We start from the raw sequence: 22,277 nt of genomic DNA on the forward strand, positions 1-22,277 counted from the left end.
TCAGATAGAAAATGCTGATTTTTATTCCAGTAATTCTATATGAACCTTTTTTTGCCATTACAATTATAATTTAAATAAGATACTTTTATTCATTCTCTTCAGTCTCTCCACTCACTTGAATGTATTGCAGCTTTTCTTCATGTTTCTTTTTACAAAGGTGGCACAAGGGTAAGCATTTTGGGTCCACAAAGTGGGCAACTTTTCATTTCCAGCTCAGAATATATTCTTTATCAACTGCATTCTTCCCAGGCCTCCATTATTGTTCACTCTTTTAAGTCCTTAAGAAGGTTGATGAGATTTCTCTCCAAGTTGCTAGCTGGGAGTGGGAGTGGGAATGAGGGAACTAGAGAGAGGAGACTTAGGAGGGCAAGCCTGAAGGAATATCTGGGTTGTGAGAGCAATCAAAAGGAGAAAAAGGCAAGCTGTGTGCAAAGCTGTGAGGCCTCCAAGACAAGTACTCCTGGTTGACTGTTTTGTAAAGAGCTGATGCCAGTGGCAATAAGAAATGAATGCAAGAATCTACGACCTCAATACTCAAGGAAACCTAGATGGGACTCTATCGGAGCACCTGCTATGAGAGGTTGCTTTGCTAATTTGCAGCAGAGAAATAAAAAGAGAACAGCGCATTCTCATACTTGTTTAATCTTCTCTAAAATCTGCTTTTGTTTGGCATTTGGACTCCACAGAGTTCCTTTGATATTGAAATGCTTCAGGGTTCATTGTTTTTGTAAAAAAGCTTTGTATACTTCAATAATATCATTAATTTAAATATAGAAAGCTGTGACCTGAGATGAGAATCCATTATGGGCTAGTAATAAAATCTTCATTTTTTCCCCTATCCCATACTAATGATCTGGTAGAGTTTAGAATTGAGGGATCACATTCCTCAAATTGAAAAAATATATCATAGAGTGATCGTGAGAAGGAATAAAGCTTCTCCTCTCCCACATAAAAAAGAGAGGCCTCAGTGTATAATAAAAATAACAAAGAGCTAGGCAGAAATTTTCTTTTCATCTCTGCTTTCCACTTATTATGTTGTTTGAATAAATTACAAAAACTTTTCTGTGAATTTCCCTAACGTTCTTGGTTGTTTCACCTGGGGTAACCATACATAATGCCATATGTAATATTTCAGATTCACTAGAAAGTTGGCTTGACCGTAAGTTGCTGAAAGACATCAGACAAATGCCTTAAAGTCTTATCTTTTAATATGACACTATAAATAACTCAGATTCCATGATTAGTATTTTAAAAATTGGTTTATTTCATTTTCCACAATCTTGACTGTAATAGAGGCAAGTTCAACATATTTCCCATCACCCAACATAAAATGTTCTTTTCAATTGTCACTGTGAATAAAGCTGACAATTTCCACTTGATGCGTGAATGTTTGGTGAAGGGTCAGATACACTCAGTAGGCCCATTGGACTTCAACTATCTCTTCTATTGACCCGAAACAGTAGTAGAAATTCTACCAGTAAAGATGATAATTTGGGTTAAAGCTGTTTCAAGGACAGGTTCAAAATTTCTGGAAAGAAAATATGTAAGGATCTAATCTGAAAATATTTTGCAAATTAATTTAGTAATTCATTTAACAAATTTATATTGAATGCAATGTCTATATGCAAGACCTTGTTAGGTTTGTGGTACTAGAGCAAGCAAAGCAACTGCACTTTTTACTTTATGGAGCTTTGGTTTTCTGGAGGAGACAAATATTCAGATATTTAGAGTAATAAGTGTAGGACACACCAACATAAATTTTCAGAAGTAAAAGAATCTTGTTTCACAAAGAAATGTGGCCTAGACTTAGGCGTTAGGGAAGACTTTTTTGACATAGTGACCCTTGAACTGAGAACTGTAAATGGAGAAATTAATTTGACTACAAGGAGGAGAGGACAGGACTACAGGTAAAGAGGAAAGTATGTCTAGAGGTCCTTTAATGGGAGAAAGCATTGCATATTGGAGTAAAGGGGGAAAGCCAGAAAACCTGGAGCTCAGAGAGCAGAAGAGAGAAAAAATAGTAGCAGATACAATTAGATCAATAAAAGTAATTATACCAAAAATCGACATTTATATAGCTCTTAGAAAATCAACACTTATCTATCTATTGACATATGGGAGGCATTGCTTTTCAGTGATTTACATAAATCACTTCATTGAATCCTCACAACAATTGCTGCAAGTTAGATAACGTTGCTATTCTCATTTTGGGAAATGAAAAAACTGAAGCACAGAGAGATCAGATATTGTACAAGGTTTACAGGTAGGAAGTGTAAGTGTAAGTGCTGGGAATTGAACCCAGATGGTGTGGTTCTTAGTGCATACTTTTATTTACTGTACTCTACAACCTCCTCATCATTAGAAGCTAAAATAATCATAGTTTATGCTCTTTTTTTGAAGCAGAGGTTTAATAGGCAAGAGAAAGAGAAAGGAATACAGCTCTCTCTCTCTAGTGAGAGAGAGGGGACTTCCAAGAGGAAAAGGCCCATAGTTTACTTTTATTGAGTGTTTGCTATGTACCAGTATCTTTCGAAGTTTGCAAATGTATTGTATTACACATTCAATAAAAATCTATTGCCAATCTACTGTTCTAGGCAATAAAGATACGGTGGTAAACAAAGCAGACACAATTTTTATCCTCACAGAGCTACATTTTAAGGAGAGGAGTCAGCCTATGAAAAATAAGTAAACAAACAAGTAAATGTATAGCATTTTAGATGGTGACTAATACAAGGCACAAAAGGGCTTAGAGGTACCAGGGTGGGAGTGGGCAGGTCTATTTTGCATAGGGTGCTTACAGAAGATTCACAGAATGATGTATTTTAATAGACACCTGAAAGGAGAGAAAAACATCGACGTGTGACTGAGAGGGTTACATTCCCGGAAGAAGGAACACCGAGCAAAGACCCTTGAAGCAGAATGTGCTTGTCATGCTCAAAAGATGCCAAGGACACTTGGCAATAGGCTCAGGGTAGGGAGCGGGGAGAGTAGTAAGATATGAAGCCAGAGAACATCAGGCTAGATCATGTAGATCCTGGAGGCTCTCAGAACTTTGCCTAATACTCTGAAAATGGAAGTTATTGAAAAATTTGGACAGAAGGAATCACATAAAGTGATGCGTGTTAATAAAAGCATTCTAGATGATGGGTGGATAATACATTGTGAGGGACCAAGAGAAAAACAGTAAGACTAATTAAGAGTTTAGCTTCAATAAACTAAGCTAGAGATGATAATGTCTAAATTGTCTAAGAATCAGCAAAATAGCAGTAAATGTGGTGAGATATGGTCAGAGCCTTGATGCCTTTTCAGGATAGTGACAACTGGATTTGCTAAAGAATGGGATGCAAAGTGTGAAGAAAAGAGACGAATCAAGGATGACTCCTGGGCAACTGAAAGAATGGAGTTGCAATATCCTAAGATAGGAAAGACTACAGAAACACCAGGTTTGGAGGGGGAGAGCAAGAATCTGGCTTTGTACTTGTGCTTGAGAAATCCATTAGTCTTTCAAATGAAGATGTTGAAAAGAGAGCTGCTTCTATGAGTCTGAAATTCAGAAAAGATCAGGTTAGATAAATAAATTTGGCAGCCATCATATTATAGATAATATTGAAGATCAAAAGATTGAATGGGAACCACCTCATGAGTATACAGAGAAGAGGAAAGTCTCAAGAATGAAGCCATGGGAATCTATAGCGTTTACACACTGGGGAGAGAAAGAGGACCAACAAAGGAGACTAAGAAGATGCAGTGAATAAGCATGGAGGAAATCCATGATGCACCAGGGACTCAATTCCTTTCAAAAAATGAAAATAATCCACTGTGTCCAATGCTGCTAAAGGATCAAGTGAGTGCGGATTGAAAACTGACCACTGAATTAAGCAAGGTACAGATCATTTGAACGTCGCCTTGTTGAGCAAAGGGTAAAAAGTCTAACAGGACTAATCTCAAGAACAAATAAGGAGAAAGGAACTGGAAACAAACTGTAGACTTTTTATTTTTTTAGAAATGTTACTGTTGGAATCCAAGAATGGGTGGTAGCTGTTTGAAAGGAGAATGATGTAAAAGAAGAAATATTTTTCAAAGGATAGAAAAAATGATTATATATATATATAGAGAGAGAGAGAGAGAGAGAGATGATAGTAGAGATGGGGAAGAATTGCTGGAGTGATGACATTGAGGGGACAGGAAGGAATAAAATCCTGCATATTAATTGGGGAATAGACACTAGAAGCATGAACAGTGCATGCACAAAAACAGGAAAGAATGAGTCTATATGGGCACACATTGTAAGGTAGACGTGATAATGAGAGAAAGTGAGAGTTCCTATGATGGTTTATTTTTTTGCCAGTGAAATAGAAAAGCAAGATGGTCAGATGACAGTGATGAAGAGGAGATTTCGAGATTTAGGGAAAGAAGAAGGGGTATATAATAATTAAGAGAAGTGGGGAGTGAATTAACTAGGGAATAAAAGATGGCTTGTGAGTATGGATTCTTTTAATCTTCACATCATCCCTATCAGATTTATATTATTATGCCCATTTTATAGATGAGAAAACAGAAGTATAGAAATGTATCATACCTTAACCAAAGCCACAGAGTTAATAAGTGTCAGGCAATTTAAGTCAAGTGAGTCTTTTGTCTAACACCAGTGAAAAACTATTGAAGCATTTTTTTTTAACAGGCACATGACATGGCCAGGTTTACCTATTAAAAATATTACACTTGTGGTCATGCACAGTGACTCACACCTGTAATCCCAGCATTTTGGGAGGCTGAGGCAGGTGGATCACTTGAGGTTAGGAGTTTGAGACCAGCCTGGCCAACATGGTGAAACCCTATCTTCACTAAAAATACAAAAATTAGCTCAGCATGGTGGCACACACTTGTAGTCTCAGCTACTCAGAAAGCTGAGACAGGAGAATTGCTTAAACCCAGGAGGCAGAGGTTGCAGTGAGCCAAGATTGCACCACTGCACTCCACCCTAGGTGACAGAGCGACACTGCATCTCAGAAATAAAAAATAAATAAATAATCACACTTGTTGCAATGTAACCAAAGAATGTCTTGGACTAGAATGGAGGCAAAAAAAAAAAAAAAAAAAACTTAGTGGTGGACTGATTATAAGAGATGTCAATGATGATACTGACTTTCAGAATTGCAATGCTAAAGGGATGAGGCACTGCTGGCCAAGACAGAGGACAAACTGGGGGGAAATGTATTTTAAGTCTTGTACATATTGATTTTACAAGGACTTTGATGCTCCCAATGAAGACATTAAGTAGAAACTTTGCTGTAAAGATCTGTTGCCCAAATGGCTAGAAATATAAAATGTGAGGCATAGCATAGCAATAATTAAACCATAACTGAAGATGAGATGGCTTTGGAACAAGCATAATCGGAGGAAAAGAGGGTGTTTAATAAATACCTCAAGGAACTCAAAAATTTAAATGCTACATAGAAAAGGATATGCCTACAAGTTGCCACGGAACCAGGAAGAAGTTAAGAAGGCTATTGTGGCAAGGGAGCTAAATAGTATATTTCAAGGGGAAGGATGTGATCAACAGTGCTAAAAATTGTTAAAAGGGCAAATGAGATGAGGAAACAAAATATCTCTTGGATATAGAAATGGTAAAATCACTGGAGATATTGGCCATTTCAGTAGAATAATAAAGGCAGATGCTAGAACTGGGATGTGGTAGGATAAGTTTGAGGTAAGAAAATTGCAAGAAGTCCAGGTAATACTGTGTAAGAAATTTAGCTGTAAAGGAAATGGGAGAAAAAGTGATAGTAAAAGTATATGAGATATAGAATAGAGAGAATTTTTCAAAAAGGAGAGACTTTTGACTTGACTTAAAATGGTACCCCCGTTTTAAGCCAAGGGACTCTGATTTCTTTGCCTCCTTTCCAAGTTTGCTTATATTTTCCCAATTTGTAAATATCAGTGTCAATTTCCCCACCTGCAAAGTGGGGATTATATTTTATAATGCTGCTATACATGGCTGCTAACTGGGAGCAAGTGAACTGTATGAGAACAATTCTGTTTTTCAACCACAATGGATGAATATTAATGTCAGATGGATTTTTCCCCTTATGTTTCCTTGTAGAAAAGGTCATCCTTGGAGCAGAGGGTCTAAATATCAAAAGGAAGCTTCCAATTGACATAGATTGGTTCAGTTTGTGGAAATATTAGAGACATATAGATGCGGGCGAGAAATAGAATCCCAAATGAAGATAAAAGGATTCTATTGGCCATGGGATAACTCTACTAATATAACAAGAGAACACAGACATACAGATGGAATTGTCGAGGCCCTTTGCACATTTGTCCATTGGTATTCTTTTTTGTATTGCTTTGAAAGGGTTCTATATTATATGGACACTTACTCCCACCTTTTATTTATTTATTACATACATTTCTGTAGTTTGGATATTTTAATTTTAATATGTGATTTATGCCATATAAATTTTCAATATTTCTCATTTAACAAATGTTCCTTTTAGTTTTCATATAGCATACTCTGCATAGAAAGAATTTAACCGTCTTCAACCAAAGCATATATAAATATTTTTCAACATTTTTTCCTAAGACATTCTTGATTTTTTTCCACTTTTGAAGTTTTCAGATATCTGGAATCAAATTTACATTAGACATGATGCAGGAATCTATGTCCAGTCAACCTTCACCACCACCACCTCGGTAGTTGTCTTTAATTAGAACATGATGTTCAACCTCCAGGTTTTAGCCTCAAGCACCTAGCAAGCTGTGTAACTCCCTCAAGGAACACTTCCTTGTTGTGGATCAAAACTGCCCACCTATCTGTGAGGTGCTTCATCACTGCAGTGGAAGTGAGGAGGAAGAAAGGTGAACTCCTTTTCTCAAGCACTTCTGCTCTCCTCTACCAGAATCACTCAGAATGCTTCCCGGGTGTATATTCTTGATGATTTTACTCATTCCTCAGGTTAAAGGTATGTCTTGCTCTTTTTATCAGGACTTTCTTATTATGCTATGAGGTTGTGTCTCTTTAGTCACAAACTTTAAATTGTAAGTGATAAAAACATTAAACATTGATGACTTTTCTGAGAGCTTCGACTAGATTATAGCTAATCATGAAACTCCATGCATCTGTGTAATGCCATATCACTCTTGAACATTCTGACCCACAGTGAGGAGGAGAAAGGAGTGGACAAGTACTGCATGTCTGCAGCATGGCAGGCACTGTGCTGGCCATTAGCTGCTTTGTATGTTAAAGTGTTTAAAATTTGAAATTAATATCTCCACTTTACAGATAAGGAAAATGAGACTATTTAAAGATCAGAGAAATTAAATATGCTACTGCTGGCCACACAATAAATTGGTAAAGGCTTGATTCAAATCACAGCATATTCCAAAAACCCCATGCCCTCTCCTTTTTATTGCTCTTTAAGTACCACACCTTAATTAAGCAGGGCTCATCTCACAGATGACTATCAAGGTGATAGGACATGAATAGAAGATTATGGCTGGCACTGATGCAGGGCTACCCAAAATTCTTTAACAGGTAAAGGTCTTATACTTAACTACGAAAGGTAAGACTTTAAATGCAAACATCCCTGGAAGACCAAATTCAGTAATTTACATTCAAACAGGTCAACAGTGCAGGCTTTGACAGGAGACAAAATCCAGAGGTTGGCATGAGGATAACAAAATGACAACTGCAGGCCAGACATGGTGGCTCACGCCTGTAATCCCAGCACTTTGGGAGGCTGAGGCAGGTGGATCACCTGAGGTCAGGAGTTTGAGACTAGCCTGGCCAACATGGTGAAACCCCGTCTCTACTAAAAATACAAAAATTAGCCAGGCATGGTGGTGTGCACTTGTAATCCCAGCTACTTGGGAGGCTGAGGTGGAAGAATCGCTTGAACCGGGGAGGCAGAGGTTGCAGTGAGCCGAGATCACGCCACTGCACTCCAGCCTGGGTGACAGAGCGAGACTCTGTCTCAAAAAAATAAATAAATGAAACAAAAAATAAAATTACAGCTGCAGAACATGGCGAAAATATGGAGGAAATGGAGGGACACGGATTTCTTTGGCTCCTTTCCAAGTTTCCTTATATTCTCCTGATTTGCAAATATCAGTGTCAATTTCCTTGCCAGTAAAGTGGGAATAACATTTCATAGTGTTGCTGTCCATGGCTGCTAACTGGGGGCAAATGAACTGTATTAGAACAATTCTGTTTTTCAGCCGCTGTAGACGAATGTTAATGTCAGACGGATTTTTCCCCTTATGTTTCCTCGTAGAAAAGTTCATCCTTGGAGTAGAGGGTCAACAACTGGTTCGTCCTAAAAAGCTTCCTCTGATACAGAAGCGAGATACTGGACACACCCATGATGATGACATACCGGTACAAGTTTTGATTTAGTAAATAAGATTTGTTGCTTTCACAGGCATGTAGACAGTTGTCTCTAGCTCCAACCAGAAGCAAATAGGGAGAGAGGAGTTTCAATTTTTCTAAGGACTCCCATTCGGCATACAGCATGTGCTTGGGAATAAGCAACCCCTCAATGGGATAGAAAACAGAAAAGAGTAAAGCCTGGGTTTAGGGAATACCATTCTAAATTTTCCAGTTTATGGAGTTCCACCAACAGCTTTTCAGGCTGACTTGTAACAACCTCACTTTTTCTGAGCCGGTGCCTGGTGAATGTCATCTTGAGCATGTTACTTTCCCAGAGGTCTGGTATGCAGGTTTTTGTTTATAGAGTCTGCAGCAAAGATGTGCAACTTTCAGAGGAACTCAAAGGCCTGCTTGGTCTGTTGCTCAGAAGGGTATTTATTCAGATGTTAACAATTAAATAAAAACGTGAAATATTACTTTCAAAAGTAACGAATGCTTATTATAGAAAATAGATAATATATGTAAGAGGGAACAGGCTTGAAAATTAAGATGTTTTCAATTTCCACTGTTATAAAAGACATTAGATGAATGTCTTTAGGTATTTATCATTAGGCACTTGATTTTTAAGCCTTAGGTTTTAATTGGGCTCATAGAGGATACTGACAGGCACTTTGCCCAAACGTACTATGGAAGTCCAAACCCTTCCCAATGAATTTCTTCTGTCCACCATTAGAGCAGCCAGTTTTTCAAGTTCTCACTTGTTAGGTTTCTCAGTCATAAATTAGATACATTTCACTTTTCTAAACAGTCCCACTGAGATCTGTTTCCTATGGCTTGAGATGATTAAAATAAAAAGCAACTCTCCATCTCCTCCCGTTTGGAAGTAATATGTAACTATTTTGTTCAACGATTCTCTTTAATATGCAACTCTATTCTCACTTTCTCAGACTTTGTCTTGGCTGAAGATTGGTACTCAGCTAAGGGGGCTTTCACCAGCTTTCTGCCACCCACTGTGCATACACTGGTGGCGTCTTCTCACGACTACTGTCTTAAGACTTAATCAAGACTGATGTTAAAAATCTCATTATGGCTGGGTGCAGTGGCTCATGCCTGTAACCCCAGCACTTTGGGAGGCCGAGGAGGGCAGATCACTTGAGGCCAGGAGTTCAAGAACAGCCTGGCCAACATGGTGAAACCCCATCTCTACTAAAAATACAAAAATTAGCCAGGCATGGTGGTGTGCACCTGTAATCCCAGCTACTCCGGAGGCTGAGGTGAATCGCTTGAACCCAGGAGGCAGAGGTTGCAGTGAGCCAAGATCATGCCACTGTGCTCCAGCCTGGGCAACAGAGCAAGACTCTCTCAAAAAATAAAAATAAAATAAAATAAAATAAAATAAATATATCATTATGAATATACCAGATAAGCTTGGATAAGGGCAAGGAATATAAACAATGAACCTAAAGCTTCTTGTATACCAGAATATGCTCAAACAGACAAAACAAAATTCAAACCACATTGAAGGGGTCTTGTCAAAAGAATTCAGAAGCCAACAGAAAGAGCTCCTGATGGCCAAAGCTGGGATAATGTGAAGAACAAAATAAATAACAGTTTTGTATTATGACATGAAGTGTAAATAAATATCATGAGCCCATACTGATATAAATAAATGACTGAATAAATAATATATAATAAATAAATAAATAGAAAAAATGGACACTTCTTCTGGGAGAGGAATCAAATAATTTATGTAGATGCTGTCCTCTCCAGGGGGTGGAACCTAAATCCCCACCCATTAAGTGTGGGTTGTAGATTGTGACTTCCTTCCAGGAAGTACCATACTGAAGGGGGGAAAGAGTAATTTTACAGAGAGAAAGATGAAAACACCACCTCAGCCACGTGATCAGGTTTTAACACTTGCTAAGTCCTGTGGCTAGTAGGGTGTAATAAAATGGCATTTTCTATTATGGTTCTCACCTCAAAATCTGTAACATCAGTCTAAGCATGAGAAAAATATCAGAACAAAAACAAATTGTAAGACGCCCTACAAAATGCTTGACAGATACTCCCCATAAAGGTCCAGATCGTAAAAAAAAAAAAACAAAAAAAAAACAAAAAAACCTGAGAAACTGTGAGACTTGAGGAGGCTAAGGAGACATGACAACTAAATGTAGTGTGGGATCTGGGATCAGATCCTGAAAGAGTTAAAGCACATCAGGGAAAAACTAAGAAAACCTGAATAACTATAATTAATAATAGTTTATGAATCTGGGCTCATTTGTTGTGACAAATAGACTATAGTAATGTCAGATGCTAATAAACAGGGAAACCTGAGTATATGGAAACTCTGTACTATCTTTCCAACTTTTCTGTAAATCTAAAATGATTTCAAAATAAAATAAAAATTAAAAACCAAATTCTGTTATTAAAAACAGTATTAATGACGCAATTTAAAATATCATATTAACAATATTGACAATATTAACAGTCTTCTAATATTTGTTAATATAAAATCCATATCTGAATTTCCAAAAAAGTTCCATTGCCACCATTACACCCATACGTGCATGTACACATACATGCAGACACACACACATACACACCTCTACACATACAACTCATCATGTTGCAAAATGTGACCAAACCCTTTCTATCTGATTAAGTACCCACCCTAGTTTCTTGGCCTCCCACGTGGGGATTCTGTGTCTTTATGATAAAGCCGTAATTTTATTGTTCAACTTGCAGTCAAAACAACCTTAACTAATGCACACTTAACATTGAATAAACACAAAACTCTCCTTCCCAACCTCATAGCTGACCCTCTTCAGATCCTCCTTGCTATAGTAGCACAGCTCTACAAGTTAAACAAATCAGAAATCTGGGCTTAGTCTTGACTACTCTCTCTTACTCCATCTGACTATCACTGAGGCTTGTAGATTCTAGCATGTAAATGTCTTTTAAAGTTATCTACTCCTTACTCCTCTGCTCAAATCATCTGCATTCATCAACAGCCTTAAATGGTTTTCCTGGCTATAGTACTGAGTTTTGCTAATCCATTATCTATAATAAGTAAAGTACTAAAACACCATGCTTGCTATGGCATGTTTCTGCCTAGATATTTCGCTTCTCTTTGTTCTTAGGATAAGGCCCAAATCTTTGACTTACTAGGTTGAACATGATTTACTCCTTCCCACTTTGTCATTTCATTTCTATTCAACTTACACCTGATTTTCCAGTAATATTGAACCTCTGTCTGTTCTTCAAATGTGTCATGTTCCTTCCTGGCTCAGAGCCTTGGCATGTGCTGTTCCCTGCCCCTGACTTCTCCTTGTAATATCCCTGGCACAGTCCTTGCATTTCTCCTATTATGATGCTCATTACACTCCACTATGTGTGCTTGGTTATCCAGTGTTTTTCTCTGCCAAGCAGGGACTTCCATGAGGGCAGAGACCTCCACCATCTACACCATTGTATTTTCCATATTATCTCTGTGCCTGAAATAGTAGTCATTGAATAAATGAATGAACAGTCATCTCAAAGTAATGTGCAACATGTATGACCAACAACTGTGAATCTTAAATTATAGAGAATTTTTATGAAGCATGAAGAAATAAAATACCACAAAAGAAACTGGTGAAAGGGCATGAATCAGAATCCATATGAAAACTACAAATAACTAAATAAATAAAGGAAAAATATTGATGTGAATGATCATCCAGGAAAACAATTTATCACAATAAGTCATCATTTCATTGTTTAAAATATTTGTATTAATCATAATATCTATTATTGGTAAGAAGGCAAGGAAACAGAAACTGCTATAAATTGATGGTGAGGTTCTAAACATGACCACTTCCTTTCTTCATGATAGTTTGGCAATAGTTATAAAAGCTTTACATTTTTTTTCATGTCATTGAAAATGCAGCTCTGTCCAACGACAGGGAATACCCCAAACCAAATTTCTCATAGTAAATATAGATTAAATAAATGAAGTTTCACTCATATTGTGCTTAGCTGCCTAAAGACACATACTATAAAAAAATTATTAAAATAGGAAATAGTCATGATTTATCATTGAGTGGAAAGTAGACGAAAAAACAGTATGTATAAAAATCGTTTTAAAAATGCGTGAACAGGATATCTGTGTATAGAGCTGCTACATGGACATATGGTAAATGGTGTATCCTTGGATGAGGAGAGAATCTGCATTTTCCATTTAATTGTATAACTAGAAACTATATATAATATGCTATATTATATTAATTATATTATACTATATTATAACATGCTATGTTATAATATAAATAGTTGTAATATAACTAATAATATAAACTATAATATAAAAGAATAACTATATTTATATTTTATTCTAATATAACTAGAAGAAATCTAGTTCTAAAATATAACTAGAATGAGGTTTGTAAAATCTTCCTTCTAATATTAGCTCTCTTTCAATTCATCTTTATTAGTATTTTGCATTTTGGCTGAAAGGACTGCTGGGTGGATTGGAGATAGGGAACATTTCACCCAAAGCACTACTTGCTCCAGCACACACTAAATGAGCCCATGTTGAAGTCACGTGATGTCTCTTCTTTTTTAGAAAACGTATGAAGAAGAATTGTTGTATGAAATAAAACTAAATAGGAAAACCTTAGTCCTTCATCTTCTAAGATCCAGGTAAGTTCTATTGTGATTCCAGTACCTTATAGATTTTAGTAATTATGGTAAGCCAATTTTCATAAAAACTGCCAGTGAAGAGGATTCCTCAATTTTTATTTGCACGTAATCTGAATTTTTCCTCTTCAAATAAAATCTCTTCATGTGTAAGCCAATCACATCTCAAAAGCTTAAAGACAATCACAGATGCCACTGTTCTCCCGTTCCTAAATAACTCCCTACTTTGAATACTTGCAGTTTTTTGAGCTCCATATAGTCACTCTAAGAACAGGGTTGATACATTACTGTGTTGGGAATCAGTGGAACAAAAGAGATGTGAAAAACATGGTTTTTAAAATGGCTTCTAAGTTGTGTAAACTAGATATCAAATCAAGTTCCATTGCAGAGTAAACTAAGAACTGTAGCGCATTTGCTTCGTCAAGACATCTTGTGTAACCAAATAGTGTAATTGCAATGTCTATAACTTTCTTCATTGGCTTTCTTCAAAAGAATGTCTATTATTGCTGCTGTTTAAGTTTCATTGTTTTTCCATTGGGCCATTTCTACACAAAATAGCTCTGTCTCAGAGCCCCAGATATTAAAAGGATGAGGAGCTGTCAAATGCTAAGCAGAAAGAAAGAGTGACACTACTGGGGAATTGAGACTTTGGTCTATTAGCTAAAAGTAAATAACAAAACACACACACACACACACACACACACACAATCCCAAACCCTCCCTCTATTCTGAATCCGTCACCAGACAAATGTGCCGAATAATAAACATAATCCCATAACCATATTGATAATACATTTAGACTCTGCATATTTTCACCTTCTCAGCATGAAAGAAGCAAAGATTTATTGAGAGATTTCTATCTCTGTTACTTTTTAATTCCTGAAAAATGTATATGAGACAGATATTGTTTAATTTACACTTTGCTGAGGAAGAATTATAGGTACAATGAAAAGATAACTTGTCCAGGGTCACAATACTCATAAGCACATGATGATGCAGATGGTCTGACTGAAGAGTTCCAAGTTACCTTCACAATTACCCCAGGCTGCCTAGGCCTCTGAGTCAATTTCATTGTATTAGCCACTGCTTAATTCTGCTAATCAGCCTGTAGTGGCATGTTAGTGAATTGTACACACAGAGAGCAGTTTAATCTAATTTCAACATCTGTAATAGGCAACACTGCCTCATTCCCTCAGTTCTACAAAGTAAATGAATTTAGTGCATACCACAGAGCCTCTAAATCTGTGAATATTATGTGATTGGATGTTTTCGTAATACAGTAACAAACAGAAACTGATCTTATTAATTTAGATTTCTATTTGTCTTTCTCTCCATGACCACACTTTTCAACATTTCCCCTCTAAGTTTCATTCAGCTTGTTTATTATTATTATTATTATTATTATACTTTAAGTTTTAGGGTACATGTGCACAATGTGCAGGTTAGTTTACATGGGCCATGGTGGTGTGCTGCACCCATTAACTCGTCATTTCGCATTAGGTATATCTCCTAATGCTATCCCTCCCCCAACCCCACAACAGTCCCCAGTGTGTGATGTTCCCCTTCCTGTGTCCATGTGTTCTCATTCTTCAATTCCCACCTATGAGTGAGAACATGCGGTGTTTGCATTTTTGTTCTTGCGATAGTTTACTGAGAATGATGATTTCCAATTTCATCCATGTCCCTACAAAGGACATGAACTCATCATTTTTTATGGCTGCATAGTATTCCATGGTGTATATGTGCCACATTTTCTTAATCCAGTCTATTATTGTTGGACATTTGGGTTGGTTCCAAGTCTTTGCTATTGTGAATAGAGCTGCAATAAACATACGTGTGCATGTGTCTTTATAGCAGCATGATTTATAATCCTTTGGGTATATACCCAGTAATGGGTTGGCTGGGTCAAATGGTATTTCTAGTTCCAGATCCCTGAGGAATCGCCACACTGACTTCCACAATGGTTGAACTAGTTTACAGTCCCACCAACAATGTAAAAGTGTTCCTGTTTCTCCACATCCTCTCCAGCACCTGTTGTTTCCTGACTTTTTAATGATTGCCATTCTAACTGGTGTGAGATGATATCTCATTGTGGTTTTGATTTGCATTTCTCTGATGGCCAGTGACGGTGAGCATTTTTTCATGTGTTTTTTGGCTGCATAAATGTCTTCTTTTGAGAAGTGTCTGTTCATGTCCTTAGCCCACTTTTTGATGGGGTTGTTTTTTTCTTGTAAATTTGTTTGAGTTCATTGTAGATTCTGGATATTAGCCCTTTGTCAGATATGCAGGTTGCGAAAATTTTCTCCCATTTTGTAGGTTGCCTGTTCACTCTGATAGTAGTTTCTTTTGCTGTGCAGAAGCTCTTTAGTTTAATTAGATCCCATTTGTCAATTTTGGCTTTTGTTGCCATTGCTTTTGGTGTTTTAGACATGAAGTCCTTGCCCATGCCTATGTCCTGAATGGTAATGCCTAGGTTTTCTTCTAGGGTTTTTATGGTTTTAGGTCTAACGTTTAAGTCTTTAATCCATTGTGAATTAATTTTTGTATAAGGTGTAAGGAAGAGATCCAGTTTCAGCTTTCTACATATGGCTAGCCAGTTTTCCCAGCACCATTTATTAAATAGGGAATCCTTTCCCCATTGCTTGTTTTTCTCAGGTTTGTGAAAGACCAGATAGTTGTAGATATGTGGCGTTATTTCTGAGGGCTCTGTTTTGTTCCATTGATCTATATCTCTGTTTTGGTATGAGTACCATGCTGTTTTGGTTACTGTAGCCTTGTAGTGTAGTTTGAAGTCAGGTAGCGTGATGCCTCCAGCTTTGTTCTTTTGGCTTAGGATTGACTTGGCAATGCGGGCTCTTTTTTGGTTCCATATCAACTTTAAAGTAGTTTTTTCCAATTCTGTGAAGAAAGTCATTGGTAGCTTGATGGGGATGGCATTGAATCTATAAGTTACCTTGGGCAGTATGGCCATTTTCACGATATTGATTCTTCCTACCCATGAGCATGGAATGTTCTTCCATTTGTTTGTATCCTCTTTTATTTCACTGAGCAATAGTTTGTAGTTCTCCTTGAAGAGGTCCTTCCCATCCCTTGTAAGTTGGATTCCTAGGTATTTTATTCTCTTTGAAGCATTTGTGAATGGGAGTTCACTCATGATTTGGCTCTCTGTTTGTCTGTTATTGGTGTATAAGAATGCTTGTGATTTTTGTACATTGATTTTGTATCCTGAGACTTTGCTGAAGTTGCTTATCAGCTTAAGGAGATTTTGGGCTGAGACAATGGGGTTTTCTAGATATACAATCATGTAGTCTGCAAACAGGGACAATTTGACTTCCTCTTTTCCTAATTGAATACCCTTTATTTCCTTCTCCTGCCTAATTGCCCTGGCCAGAACTTCCAACACTATGTTGAATAGGAGTGGTGAGAGAGGGCATCCCTGTCTTGTGCCAGTTTTCAAAGGGAATGCTTCCAGTTTTTGCCCATTCAGTATGATATTGGCTGTGGGTTTGTCATGGATAGCTCTTATTATTTTGAGATACATCCCATCAATACCTAATGTATTGAGAGTTTTTAGCATGAAGCATTGTTGAATTTTGTCAGAGGCCTTTTCTGCATCTATTGAGATAATCATGTGGTTTTCATCTTTGGTTCTGTTTATATGCTGGATTACATTTATTGATTTGCGTATATTGAACCAGCCTTGCATCCCAGGGATGAAGCCCACTTGATCATGGTGGATAAGCTTTTTGATGTGCTGCTGGATTCGGCTTGCCAGTATTTTATTGAGGATTTTTGCATCAATGTTCATCAAGGATATTGGTCTAAAATTCTCTTTTTTGGTTGTGTCTCTGCCCGGCTTTGGTATCAGGATGATGCTGGCCTCATAAAATGAGTTAGGGAGGATTCCCTCTTTTTCTATTGATTGGAATAGTTTCAGAAGGAATGGCACCAGTTCCTCCTTGTACCTCTGGTAGAATTCGGCTGTGAATCCATCTGGTCCTGGATTCTTTTTGGTTGGTAAGCTATTGATTATTGCCACAATTTCAGAGCCTGTTATTGGTCTATTCAGAGATTTGACTTCTTCCTGGTTTAGTCTTGGGAGGGTTATGTGTCAAGGAATTTATCCATTTCTTCTAGATTTTCTAGTTTGTTTGCATAGAGGTGTTTGTAGTATTCTCTGATGGTAGTTTGTATTTCTGTGGGATCGGTGGTGATAACCCCTTTATCATTTTTTATTGCGTCTATTTGATTCTTCTCTTGTTTCTTCTTTATTAGTCTTGCTAGTGGTCTAACAATTTTGTTGATCCTTTCAAAAAACCAGCTCCTGGATTCATTAATTTTTTGAAGGGTTTTTTGTGTCTCTATTTCCTTGAGTTCTGCTCTGATTTTAGTTATTTCTTGCCTTCTGCTAGCTTTAGATTGTGTTTGCTCTTGCTTTTCTAGTTCTTTTAATTGTGATGTTAGGGTGTCAATTTTGGATCTTTCCTGCTTTCTCTTGTGGGCATTTAGTGCTATAAATTTCCCTCTACACACTACTTTGAATGTGTCCCAGAGATTCTGGTATGTTGTGTCTTTGTTCTCGTTGGTTTCAAAGAACATCTTTATTTCTGCCTTCATTTCATTATGTACCCAGTAGTCATTCAGGAGCAGGTTGTTCAGTTTCCATGTAGTTGAGCGGTTTTGAGTGAGTTTCTTAATCCTGAGTTCTAGTCTGATTGCACTGTGGTCTGAGAGACAGTTTGTTGCAATTTCTGTTCTTTTACATTTGCTGAGGAGAGCTTTACTTCCAAGTATGTGGTCAATTTTGGAATAGGTGTGGTGTGGTGCTGAAAAAAATGTATATTCTGTTGATTTGGGGTGGAGAGTTCTGTAGATGTCTATTAGGTCCACTTGGTGCAGAGCTGAGTTCAATTCCTGGGTATCCTTGTTAACTTTCTGTCTCGTTGATCTGTCTAATGTTGACAGTGGGGTGTTAAAGTCTCCCATTATTATTGTGTGGGAGTCTAAGTCTCTTTGTAGGTCACTCAGGACTTGCTTTATGAATCTGGGTGCTCCTGTATTGGGTGCATATATATTTAGGATAGTTAGCTCTTCTTGTTGAATTGATCCCTTTACCATTATGTAATGGCCTTCTTTGTCTCTTTTGATCTTTGTTGGTTTAAAGTCTGTTTTATCAGAGACTAGGATTGCAACCCCTGCCTTTTTTTGTTTTCCATTTGTTTGGTAGATCTTCCTCTATCCTTTTATTTTGAGCCTATGTGTGTCTCTGCACGTGAGATGGGTTTCCTGAATACAGCACACTGATGGGTCTTGACTCTTTATCCAATTTGCCAGTCTGTGTCTTTTAACTGGAATATTTAGTCCATTTACATTTAAAGTTAATATTGTTATGTGTGAATTTGATCCTGTCATTATGATGTTAGCTGGTTATTTTGCTGGTTAGTTGATGCAGTTTCTTCCTAGCCTCGATGGTCTTTACAATTTGGCATGATTTTGCAGTGGCTGGTACTGGTTGTTCCTTTCCATGTTTAGTGCTTCCTTCAGGAGCTCTTGTAGGGCAGGCCTGGTGGTGACAAAATCTCTCAGCATTTGCTTGTCTGTAAAGGATTTTATTTCTCCTTCACTTATGAAGCTTAGTTTGGCTGGATATGAAATTCTGGGTTGAAAATTCTTTTCTTGAAGAATGTTGAATATTGGCCCCCACTCTCTTCCGGCTTGTAGAGTTTCTGCCAAGAGATCTGCTGTTAGTCTGATGGGCTTCCCTTTGAGGGTAACCCGACCTTTCTCTCTGGCTGCCCTTAACATTTTTTCCTTCATTTCAACTTTGGTGAATCTGACAATTATGTGTCTTGGAGTTGCTCTTCTCGAGGAGTATCTTTGTGGCGTTCTCTGTATTTCCTGAATCTGAATGTTGGCCTGCCTTGCTAGATTGGGGAAGTTCTCCTGGATAATATCTTGCAGAGTGTTTTCCAACTTGGTTCCATTCTCCCCATCAGTTTCAGGTACACCAATCAGACGTAGATTTGGTCTTTTCACATAGTCCCATATTTCTTGGAGGCTTTGCTCATTTCTTTTTATTCTTTTTTCTCTAAACTTCCCTTCTTGCTTCATTTCATTCATTTCATCTTCCATCACTGATACCCTTTCTTCCAATTGATCACATCAGCTCCTGAGGCTTCTGCATTCTTCACGTAGTTCTCGAGCCTTGGCTTTCAGCTCCATCAGCTCCTTTAAGCACTTTTCTGTATTGGTTATTCTAGTTATACACTCATCTAAATTTTTTTCAAAGTTTTTAACTTCTTTGCCTTTGGTTTGAATTTCCTCCTGCAGCTCGGAGTAGTTTGATCGTCTGAAGCCTTCTTCTCTCACCTGGTCAAAGTCATTCTCCATTCAGCTTTATTCCGTTGCTGGTGAGGAACTGCGTTCCTTTGGAGGAGGAGAGGCGCTCTCCTTTTTAGAGTTTCCAGTTTTTCTGCTCTGTTTTTTCCACATCTTTGTGGTTTTATCTACTTTTGGTCTCTGATGATGGTGATGTACAGATGGGTTTTTGGTGTGGATGTCCTTTCTGTTTGTTAGTTTTCCTTCTAACAGACAGGACCCTCAGCTGCAGGTCTGTTGGTGTTTGCTAGAGGTCCACTCCAGACCTGTTTGCCTGGGTATCCGCAGCGGTGGCTGCAGAACAGTGGACTTTTGTGAACCGCGAATGCTGCTGTCTGATCGTTTCTCTGGAAGTTTTGTCTCAGAGGAGTACCCGGCTGTGTGAGGTGTCAGTCTGCCCCTACTGGGGGGTGCCTCCCAGTTAGGCTGCTCAGGGGTCAGGGGTCAGGGACCCACTTGAGGAGGCAGTCTGCCCATTCTCAGATCTCCAGCTGCATGCTGGGAGAACCACTGCTCTCTTTAAAGCTGTCAGACAGGGACATTTAAGTCTGCAGAGGTTACTGCTGTCTTTTTGTTTGTCCGTGCCCTGCCCCCAGAGGTGGAGCCTACAGAGGCAGGCCGGTCTCCTTGAGCTGTGGTGGGCTCCACCCAGTTCGAGCTTCCTGGCTGCTTTGTTTACCTAAGCAAGCCTGGGCAATGGCGGGCGCCCCTCCCCCAGCCTCGCTGCCGCCTTGCAGTTTGATCTCAGACTGCTGTGCTAGCAATCAGCGAGACTCCGTGGGCGTAGGGCCCTCCGAGCCAGGTGCGGGATATAAGCCCGTCGGAAAAGTGCAGTATTAGGGTGGGAGTGACCCGATTTTGCAGGTGCCATCTGTCACCCCTTTCTTTGACTAGGAAAGGGAACTCCCTGATCCCTTGCGCTTCCCGGGGTGAGGCAATGCCTCGCCCTGCTTCGGCTCGCGCATGGTGCGCTGCACCCACTGTCCTGCGCCCACTGTCTGGCACTCCCTAGTGAGATGAACCCAGTACCTCAGATGGAAATGGAGAAATCACCCGTCTTCTGCATCGCTCACGCTGGGAGCTGTAGACCGGAGCTGTTCCTATTCGGCCATCTTGGCTGCCCTCCCCCTCAGCTTGGTTTTAATAATAATAAATACTTATTTTATAAACTCATGTTGAGAAATAGTGATGAATCTTTCTAGGACAACAATGTTAAATCAGATTGTACATTCATTCTGTGGAAACGTTGATTGGGTCAATTTTCTGTTTGCTATAATAAATCTATTAATAGATGAAGAGTTTTATTTGTATGTGCGTATGAGTCACCAGAAATATTAATTTAGAATCTACTATACAACCAAGCAGTTTATTATATATTTTATATATGCTATTTCAAAACAACCACAAAATAATTATATTCTATTTACCTGTTGCATCTAGTTAATGTTCCCAAAAAGTTTACTATGATAAAATTTTAACACACAGAGCAGAATTGAAAAAATCCATATACCCGCTAACATATACATATACCCATAGATCCATTAAGTTACACATATTCACTAATATTTTACTATTTCTGTTTTATATCATCTTTCTCATCTATCCATTCATCCATCAATCCATTCATCCTCCATGTTATTTTTATGCATTTTAAATTATATTACAGACATCAGTTTACTTTCCCCTCAATACATGAACAAGCTTAGCATTAGAGTTTAGTATTTGTTTTTGTTTGTTTTGAGACACAGCCTCACTCTGTCACCCAGGCTAGAGTGCAGTGGCACAGTCATGGCTCACTGTAGCCTTGATCTCAACCTCCTGGGCTCAGGTGATCCTCCCACCTCAGCCTCTCAACTAGCTGGAACTACAGGCACATGCCACCACACCCAGCTAATTGTATTGTTTGCAGAGATGGTGTTTCACCATGTTATCCAGGCTGGTCTGAAACTCTTAGGTTCAAGCAGTCCTCCTGCCTTGGCCTCCCAAAGTGCTAGGATTACAGGCATGCACCACTGCACCCAGCCTAATATAGGTTTACACTTAATTTTTTCTTTGTACAACATTTTCATAAAATGAAATGCACAAATTTTAAATGTCCATCTACATATTTGTTGAATTTTATGTATGTATGTATGTATGCATGCATGTATTCACTTATTGTAATTTGACAAACTATGATTGTATATATTTATGGGGCCAAAGTGATGTTATGATTCACGAATACAATGTGTAATAATTAAATCAAGCTAATTAACATATCTATCACCTCAACTACTTATTTTTTTTTTTGTGGTGCAAACACTTGAAATTTACTCTCTAAGATTATTTACTCTCACTATTATTAAGTAAATTCACCATGTGGTGCAATAGATCCCAATAAAACTCAAACTAACTTACTCATCCCATGTAACTTGGGCTTTGTACCCTTTGACCATCATCTCCACATTTTTCCTACAGCTCCAGTCACTGGTGACCACCATTTTATTCTCTGCTTCTATGCGTTCAATTTTTCTAGATTCCACATATAAATGAGATTATGCAGTATTTGTCTTCCTGTGCCTGGCTTTTTTCATTTGGCATAATGTTCTCCAATTCCACACATGTTGTCATAAATGACAGAATTTTCCTCTATTTTAAGGCCGAACATTATTCCATTGTGTATCTTTACCATATTCTCTTTATCTATTCATCTGTCGATGGACGCCTAGGTTGATTCCATAATTTGGCTATTGTGAATAGTGTTGCAATGAATATGGGGGAGGAGACATCTTTCCCACATAGTGGTTCCAAATCTTTTACGTAAACACCCGCAAGTGGAATTGCTGGGTCCATCCATTGAGCTCTGGCAAATGCA

The 22,277-nt window shown here is 38.2% G+C and overlaps 1 protein-coding gene and 1 long non-coding RNA gene across 2 annotated transcripts in view; one reads left to right on the forward strand and one right to left on the reverse strand.

Moving 5' to 3' along the window:
* The window catches only part of LOC134731058 (uncharacterized), a 772,118-nt gene that overhangs the window by 285,581 nt on the left and 464,260 nt on the right, over positions 1 to 22,277 (reverse strand). The window lies entirely within an intron of this gene.
* ADAM7 (ADAM metallopeptidase domain 7) overlaps positions 6,831 to 22,277 on the forward strand; it is a 68,652-nt gene continuing 53,205 nt past the window's right edge. The window contains exons 1-3 of the mRNA XM_057302991.1: positions 6,831 to 6,965; positions 8,277 to 8,380; positions 12,972 to 13,048. Of these exons, the coding sequence (XP_057158974.1) occupies positions 6,914 to 6,965; positions 8,277 to 8,380; positions 12,972 to 13,048 (233 nt within the window). The 5' untranslated portion in view covers positions 6,831 to 6,913. The remainder of the gene's footprint in view (positions 6,966 to 8,276; positions 8,381 to 12,971; positions 13,049 to 22,277) is intronic.

Source organism: Pan paniscus, chromosome 7, assembly GCF_029289425.2.
Source record: "Pan paniscus chromosome 7, NHGRI_mPanPan1-v2.0_pri, whole genome shotgun sequence".
Lineage (NCBI taxonomy): Eukaryota > Metazoa > Chordata > Mammalia > Primates > Hominidae > Pan > Pan paniscus.